Raw genomic sequence first — 8153 nt, 5'->3', positions numbered from 1 at the left:
GCGGGAGCCTCGCCGGGGACGCGGGGGGCGGGGCGCGGGCGGGGCCAGCCGGCGAGGGCGGGCTGCGGCGCCGCGCGCGGGATCCGGCTGACGCACTGGCCCCGGCTCCCCGAGACCCGGACCCGAGGGGAGGCGGGGAGGAGGAAAAGGAGAGAGGGCGCGCGTGCGCAGTGGCGCGGGGAGGATCGGGGGACCTGGCAGCGGGCGAGGAGGCTGCGAGCGAGCCGCGAACCCGGCGGGCGGAGGGCGGCGAGCGCGCGCGCACCATGGGAGAAAAACCCGGGACCAGGTAAGGGAGGTGGAGCCGTACTGCGGGCATGGGCGGCGGCTCGCGGACGGTGCCAGGGTGATCCCCAGACAAGGACACCGGGGAAGAAACCCCGGGGCCGGACGCCTGGGTCCCTAGAGTGTAGCGGTCGGGGGGGCCGCAAGCCTAGGTCCTCGAGGGTGTTGGAGAAGGGGAAAGCCTGCAGAAAGCCAGAGCTGATGGGGACCGGGGAGCCCACGCCTGGGTTCTCGCAGGGATGGAGGAGTCGGACGACTGGGTTCTCTGTGCAGGCTGAGATGCAGGGGCGGAGGAAGGAGGAGCAGGTGGCCGGCCCCAAGGGCTGTGTGCTGGGAGGCTGGATGCCGGGAAGGGATTCCCCTAGACTCTGCCCAGCCAATGGAAGGCTCCTGCCCAATACCCCACAGTCTGGTTGCTCCCACTTGTCCCAAGGGCCGGATAGCTCCGCTACCAAACTTCTGCCTTCTCCTCGGTTGCTAAGAGCAACAGCTTCTTCTTGAGAGAGTGGAGGGCGTAGGGACCCTTGCTGAAATTGGGCCGTCCTCCTGTCCTCGGGAGGCTGAAGAGGTAGTGTCTGCCCTGGACACGCAGCCTCTCCCCGGATGTTTTCTGTGCAATCGGGGCTCCTTCCTTCCACTGATACCAGAGTTCTCTTTTTTAGTCTATAGCAAAATCCACTTCCTGCTGTGACCCAGCACCCTAAGAGGACAGGGGGTGAACGCTTGTTCCGAGGGAGCCAGAGCGAAAGGATAGTTTGGGGCTGTGTGCCTCAACCAGAGCGGACCAGGATGAGGGCCTGACCCTGAGCAGTGACTTCTGCAAAGCCCCACCGCTGCCCCTCCTTAGGGTGGGAGAGCCTAGGCCTGTAAGCATTGAGAGGACCAGTGTCAGAGAGGGAAGGCAGGACTCCTGGATCTGGAGTTAAGCACCCGGAGAAAAGGGAAGTCACTTGCCTCGGGGAGGCCCCCAAATTTCCGTTGTGTGGTTCAGGAGAGGGAATGGGAGGGCCGAAGAATGACTGCTGACTTGGCACAATCCCCTACAGTCTCATCAAATTCTGGGCCACGGGAAATGGAGAGCATGGCAGGAAGCACAGAGGGCATCTGCTTTAGCTGCCCCCCAAGCTGGTGCCTCCCTGGTAATTCCCTCCCTCTGCTTCCTTGGCCAACCTCAGCACGTGCTGTGTGCATGCTGCCCCTCCCTCAACGGACAAGCGGTGTGTGGGGAAGATGGGGAGGACAGAAGCCCGACCCAGACACACTGTGGCTGTCACAGCCTTCTGCCAGGGCTTCTGGTGGGGAAAACACAGGACAGAGGGGAACCAGAAGTAGAGCAGAGAGGGCGCCTAGGTGCCTCGCTGTCAACCCTAACTGGGACAGAAATTAGAGTGGTTATTCTGACTGCCACCATGTCCACAGGGGTACCCTAGGTTTTCCTCGTGACCCTGTATGTTGGCCCTGCGGTGTCCGTCCAGCTGGCCTTCGGGAAGGAGGAGACAGGTGGTTCTCCTGGCAGAAGCTAACATAGGGAGTTGAGGGCAGGGCGGAGCACGGGGCAGGTTTCAGTTTGTGACCTGGGGACCCTCTCCAGGAACTGCTGCTGAGGCAAAGTGCACCAGAAGGGGTAGGATGGTGCTCCGCAGAGCAAGCCAACAATTGGCCCGGGCTCACTAGGCAGTCCCCTATGCCACCAGTAATGGTGCCGTCGCGGCCTAGATCAGTTAGGTGCTGTGCAGAAGATCCCTTTGGGGACAGAGTGTCGGTGCCTGGCTGGTGTAAGGACGGACTGGCGGAGAGCGGAGATGGAAGCCAGAGCTCCTCCTAAGTTTATATCCGAGCCCCACCATTTACATGCCCTGTGACCTCCGGCGAACAGTCAGAGGGCTACAAGCAGTGAAGGCAACGGACTTTTTTTTTTTTAAGCTGCTGAGGTCAGAGGTGGAGATGTAAAAGGTTCGTAGAATAGTCAGGTTTGGTCAGAAAAATGTGAGGGGCAAAGTCAAGGCTTTGGTTCCCCGAAACTAGAAGTCAGTTGAAACCTGGTTAGGTCAGCTGAGTGCGGTGACCCACGCCTTTCATCCCAGCGTGGAGGAGGCAGAGGCTCATGGAGCTGAGTCGGGACCAGCCTGGACTACCTAACAAGTTCCAGGCCGGCCATGGTTAGGAATTAAGAGGGAGGGGTCTTATTAGGTCTGGTCCATGCATTGTGTAGCCCCCAGCTCACATCTCCATTTGGGGAGGGTCCCAGGGAGAGCCTGATGGTTCCCGGGGCAGCCAGCCAGTGGCTGTTACTGTGAGGACTGGAGCAAGCTAGGTGGATGGATCACCGAAGGAGCGAGAGCTTGCCCTGACAGTGGCTTCAAGGCGCTGCCGTGCGGGAAACACTGGGACTTGGTGGAGAAGCAGTGGGAAGGGTAGAACAGGGACCCAGGGTGCACGCCGCCCCCACGCTGGGGAGGAAGCCCTGGGGCGGCTGGTGGCCCCTGCCCTGCCTGAGGGAGGCGGTGGCGTCCCCCTTTCTGTTTTGCTAGGGTCTTCAAGAAGTCAAGCCCTAACTGCAAGGTGAGTGCTCCTCCGTGCTCATCCTTTGATCCCCTGGGCCCTATCAAAGCCCAGCCTACCCCTAGATGATCCCCAGCCCTTAGCTCCCCACTTCCTGTGACAGCTCAAAGCACACTTCCTGCCCTCCTCAAGCCCCTTGCCACAGTCTCAAGAAGCCACAGGGCTGGGTGGGGACCTGGCTAGGTTTCTAAGCGAGCTTGTAACTCTCTTAGGAACCAACCCAGGGTGCTCGGGGCTAGGAAAAGTTAATAGCTTCCCGGGCAGTGGCCTGTTTACCCCAGAGCCCCGTGTGGGGACAGCTGCTAGCTGCCTAGTCCGGCTGAGTGCTCCCTGAGGACATGGGAGCACTTCACACACACACATGTGCACACACCCACCCTTGGTTGGTGGGCAGAGGCGTGAAAAGTGACCAGGAGAGCAGGTTAGAGGGAAACCCTGCCACCGTCACCACCCAGTGACACTGGGGAGAAACCCCTCCCAGATGACCCAGGCACAGGGAGCCCAGGCCAGGGCAGCCATCTGCGAGGGCTCTGGTGGCTCGCCACCGTCCTCCCCAATTTTCCCCGTGACCCCTGACGTCTTCAGCTCACTGTGTACCTGGGCAAGCGCGACTTCGTGGATCACCTGGACAGAGTGGACCCCGTGGGTAAGTTTGCCTGGAAGGGGAACGGCCCAAGAGGAGAGTGGTTCCTGGGTGCGGGAGGGGAAAGGCCCCTCTGGAAATGACCTGTGTCTGCCTCCCCTAGATGGCGTGGTGCTCGTGGACCCTGACTACCTGAAGGACCGCAAAGGTACTGGGCCCTGAGGGGGGCAGGAGGACGGAACCAGACGGCTGGCTCTGGGAGGGTGTCCCAGAGAGCAGCAGCAGGGTCCAGGGGAGTGTGCGGTGCTGGGGAGGATGTGGGTGCCGGGGAGGAGGGGGTTGCCCTCATCACCCTGCCTGGCCCTCCCTTTTCAGTGTTTGTGACCCTCACCTGCGCCTTCCGCTATGGCCGGGAGGACCTGGACGTGCTGGGCCTGTCTTTCCGCAAAGATCTGTTCGCCGCCACCTACCAGGCCTTTCCCCCCATGCCCAACCCGCCCCGGCCCCCCACCCGCCTGCAGGAGCGGCTGCTCAGGAAGCTGGGCCGGCACGCCCACCCCTTCTTTTTTACGGTGAGGTGCTTCGTGTTCTTGTGGGGCGTGGGGTCGGGGGGTCGGGGCTGCTTGGGACTGATGGGATGGGGTGCCTGTCACCAGGGAACCGAAACCCCTCTTTTCTCCGCCACAGATACCCCAGAATCTGCCCTGCTCTGTCACGCTGCAGCCGGGACCGGAGGACACAGGGAAGGTATGAGAGGGTCAGCTGAGCTGGAGGCTCAAATGTAGGGGCTCCTGAGGCCGGGGAGGCCCCCACGGACGTGGGTGTGCGAAGTGGGGGCACTGAATCTGGAACACTCCTTTCCGGTGTCTATGACCTGTGTACCTGGGTATGGGGGCTCCTCCACGTACTGCCGCGAGCCAGCCTCTGCCAGGTACCAGGCCAGAGAGAGAGACAGCGGGGCCAGAGAGTCCCTGGGTTCCCACAGTGAGGCAGAGTCCGCACGGCAGGGGAATGAAGGAAGCGGGAAGGACAGGGGTACGCTGGAGGGTAATGGGACCTTCCCTTCCCCTCCCCTCCCCTCCCCTCCCCAGGCCTGTGGAGTAGACTTTGAGATTCGCGCCTTCTGTGCCAAATCACTAGAAGAAAAAAGCCACAAAAGGTAAGAGAAACAACTCTCTCCGGTTTAACCGCTCGCTCCTGGCCTCAGGGAAGCCCAGGCCCTGCAGGGAGGTGGGACGCTGCGTTGGTTCATCCGTCTCCAGCTCAGCCTTCCTCTCCCCGACCCCGACTCAGGAACTCTGTGCGCCTCATCATCAGAAAGGTCCAGTTCGCTCCGGAGACGCCCGGCCCCCAGCCCTCCGCTGAGACCACGCGCCACTTCCTCATGTCCGACCGGAGGTCCCTGCACCTAGAGGCGTCCCTCGACAAAGAGGTGGGTGGTGAGAGGGCGACACTGGGGCAGGTGTGAAGCCACAAGCAAGATGGCGGTGTGGGAGAGCTTTTCTTTAAAGGCCGTTGCCCCACTTGGGGTGGAGGTGCTACGGGCTGGGCTGGGGGAGGGAGCAGAGCGACACGCCGAGGCGGGGCCGAGGCGGGGCCGGCCAGAAGCCAGCACAAGCTCTGCACCCTCCACTCCAAAGCTGTACTACCACGGGGAGCCCCTCAGCGTCAACGTCCATGTCACCAACAATTCCGCCAAGACCGTCAAGAAGATCAGAGTCTCCGGTAGGAGGCGGGGCTGGACGTGGGCTGGGGGAAGGCGGCCCCAGCATGGGGGAGTGGGGGAAGTGCTGCCCGCAGCCGGGTCCGCACCATGCAGTCTGGGCTTGTGGGTCCCTGCAGTCTGCACTTTGCCCATAAGCTGCTTGGTGCCCCGCCCACAGTGAGACAGTACGCCGACATCTGCCTCTTCAGCACCGCACAGTACAAGTGCCCTGTGGCTCAGCTTGAACAAGAGTGAGTAGGGACAGGCGTGGACCCGCGCGTGGGAGGTCTCTGTGTGTGAGGGCGTCCCTCTGCGGCTGGGCCCTCCACGCCGCTGACAGCCTTGAACAGGTTGAACCGGAACTCAGCCCTCGTAATCTGCGCCCATGTGGACAGAGAGGGAGGGGATGCCGGCCGAGGGCGTCAGGCGAGCCTCCCCGAGCCCATTGTCTCCAAGAACCCTGTCCCCACCCCAGTGACCAGGTGTCGCCCAGCTCCACGTTCTGCAAGGTGTACACTGTCACCCCGCTGCTCAGTGACAACCGGGAGAAGAGAGGCCTGGCCCTGGATGGCCAGCTCAAGCATGAAGACACCAACCTGGCTTCCAGCACCATGTGAGGGCAGGCCCGGGCACGGTGGGACGGGGCACAGGCCGGGTGCCAGGCTCTGGCCCGGGTGCCAGGAGGTATCAGTGAACAGAAATGACAGGAACTTCTCACATTCTGAGGGAGGAGAAGGCAGAGGATCAGATAAGTGACGAGCCGGATAGTGTGTTAGGAACAGCAGGGAAGGCAGCAGAGCAGGGGCCTAGAGTATGGGGGGTGCGCTGGTGTTCAGAGGATCGGCCGGGGAGGTGAACGGGGAAGGGCGCAGACAGGAGGAAGGATTGGAGGGTGGCCCCAGGCAGGCGAGGTGGTCCTCGGGTGGGTGGGGATCTATGGTGTGCGCTGGTCCGCACTACACCACTGCAGAGGCCGCGCTGTGAGCGGGGAGACGGGAGTAGATGAGGGATTCGGCACCCCGTGGCTGGCGGAGAGGGGCCTCGGGGGGGGTTGTGCGCAGAGGAGCGCCGAGAGCCTGTCTTGCCATGCGGTGCAGCTCGGGCTGCGGGGACCCTGACCCCAGCTCCCCTCCTCCCGATTGCAGCGTGAAGGAGGGGGCCACCAAGGAGGTGCTGGGCATCCTGGTGTCCTACAGGGTCAAGGTGAAGCTGGTGGTGTCCAGAGGCGGGTGAGTAGGGCCGGGAAGCCTGGTAGGGGTGGCTCCGTGGGGCCGTGGCGGCTGGCCTCTTCATGCAGTCCCCCCACCCAGGGATGTCTCCGTGGAGCTGCCTTTTGTCCTCATGCACCCCAAGCCCCACGACCACATCACCCTTCCCAGGCCCCAGTCAGGTGAGCACCCCCACACCCCAAGCCCCTCAGAGGGCTGAGGCAGGCCCGTGGCAGTGGCTCTTCTAGTGCCTGTCCGCCCACCCCCGCTCTGCCCTTCAGCGCCCCGGGAAACAGATGTCCCCGTGGAGACCAACCTCATCGAATTCGATACCAAGTAAGAAGCGCCCCTTGCCTTCCTGCTGGCCCTCTGGGATGGGTTCCCGCTGATTCAGGCCCGCTCGGCCCTCTGGGCTGTTCCCTTCTGCCCGGGAAGAGGGGTGGAGAACCAGATGGAAGGCCCCGCCTGCAGAGGCTGCCCCCACTGCCCTGGCCTGGCTCTAGGATGGGTGGGAGGAAAGCCGGTGGTCCCGGCAGAGGTCGGAAGCGCTCACCTCCTCCTCTTGTTCCAAGCTACGCCACAGACGACGACATCGTGTTTGAGGACTTTGCCCGGCTTCGGCTGAAGGGGATGAAGGATGAGGACTGTGACGAGCAGTTTTGCTAGAAGAGGGGCTGGGAGAGGTAGGGGCATCGCGAGCCCCGCTGCCGTCGGGGCCCACAGCCTCTCCCTCCCCATCCGCCCGAGGCGCACACTGGGCCCCGCTCGCTGAACTCGGGGGCTATTGTCCGACTCGCGCTGCGGCCCCCGCCCTGCTCCCTACGGTGCCGAGCTGCGTGCACACCTAAGGGTGCGGAAGGGGACGGTGAGAACGAGGAGTCAGTGTAGCAGAAGTAGAAGAGCCCCGCAGTTGGCCTCATAGCAACCCGCCCCAGGTCACCACCTCCGCCTCCCATCCCTTGAAGATGAGACTCCGGGGAGGGAGGAGGCTGGAGCAAGGCCATTTCCCTGTCTCTGAGCATAGGGAAGAAATAAACCTTTTCAGAGGCACGAGTGTGCGGCGCTCATTGTGAGGGGTGAGCGGTGTGCCCGTCCACGGCGCTTTCCTCTGAGTCTGCGGGCACCTTTTGAGGTTCTCGGTGAGCGTTTGCGGATGGCCGTGCTGTGCCTGGTCCCAAGGGGAATACCGAGACTTGAGTTGGTGCCCACACGGGGCCGACAGCCACGAAGTGACTGAGCCGCTTCCAGGGAAAGCAGTACCTGGCTTTTCTGAAGCCTAAATGATCCTGAGCAGGGCGGGGCAGGCTGAGGGCGGCCACATGTGGCCTCGCCCTGACCTCGGCAGGCTGGTCACCGCCGACCCTCACCGCACTCTGGTGGGCACACGGCTGGCGGCGTGCTGGGTGCCAAAGCCAGGCCGGGCGGCGGGAGCCGCCCACTGCAGCTCCTGCAGGTGGACTGTCTGCCTCACGGGGGGTTGCTGTCGCTGAGATGAGACACCGTGACCAGGGCAGCTTGGAGAGCAAAGCGTTTAGGTGGCCTGTACTTCCGCCTCGGCGTTGAAGGAAGTGGGGGAACTGGAGGCAGGAGCTGGTGCGGAGGCAGGGAGGGCGCCCCTTCCCGGCTTGCTCTCCGAGGCCTACTCAGCCTGCTCTCTTAGAGAACCCAGGGCTAAGCCAGACCGTGGTGGCGCACGCCTGTGATCCCAGCGCAGATTACCCGAGGCAGAGGCCAGTGGAGCTCTGAGTTCAAGGACAGCCTGGTCTACAGAGCGAGTTCCAGGAAACCATGGTTACACAGAGAAACCCTG

At 63.1% G+C, this 8153-nt stretch overlaps 1 protein-coding gene across 1 annotated transcript; it reads left to right on the top strand.

Annotated features, from left to right (window-relative positions):
* The first annotated feature begins 79 nt into the window (after positions 1-79).
* On the top strand, positions 80-7393 carry Arrb2 (arrestin beta 2). Its single transcript, XM_055594362.1, has 15 exons — positions 80-289; positions 2817-2847; positions 3433-3493; positions 3594-3638; positions 3806-4002; positions 4118-4177; positions 4522-4589; positions 4724-4862; positions 5071-5155; positions 5314-5386; positions 5611-5748; positions 6281-6364; positions 6446-6525; positions 6625-6679; positions 6916-7393. The coding sequence occupies exons 1-15, from the start codon at positions 267-269 to the stop codon at positions 7007-7009; spliced, it is 1233 nt and encodes a 410-aa protein (XP_055450337.1). The 5' UTR covers positions 80-266; the 3' UTR covers positions 7010-7393.
* The last annotated feature ends 760 nt before the right edge of the window (positions 7394-8153 follow it).

The sequence above is a fragment of the Psammomys obesus genome, unplaced genomic scaffold, assembly GCF_907164565.1.
Source record: "Psammomys obesus unplaced genomic scaffold, mPsaObe1.curated_primary_1811, whole genome shotgun sequence".
Lineage (NCBI taxonomy): Eukaryota > Metazoa > Chordata > Mammalia > Rodentia > Muridae > Psammomys > Psammomys obesus.
Note: the sequence above shows the minus strand (reverse complement) of the source record. Positions and strands in the feature narration are given on the sequence as shown.

Excerpts from the sequence above, each read along its gene's own strand:
- Arrb2 (XM_055594362.1), top strand. The coding sequence starts at position 267 with ATGGGAGAAAAACCCGGGACCAG. Across the intron at positions 4,863-5,070 it reads AGGCGTCCCTCGACAAAGAG|CTGTACTACCACGGGGAGCC; the intron begins GTGGGTGGTGAG and ends TCCACTCCAAAG. Across the intron at positions 6,680-6,915 it reads CTCATCGAATTCGATACCAA|CTACGCCACAGACGACGACA; the intron begins GTAAGAAGCGCC and ends TCTTGTTCCAAG.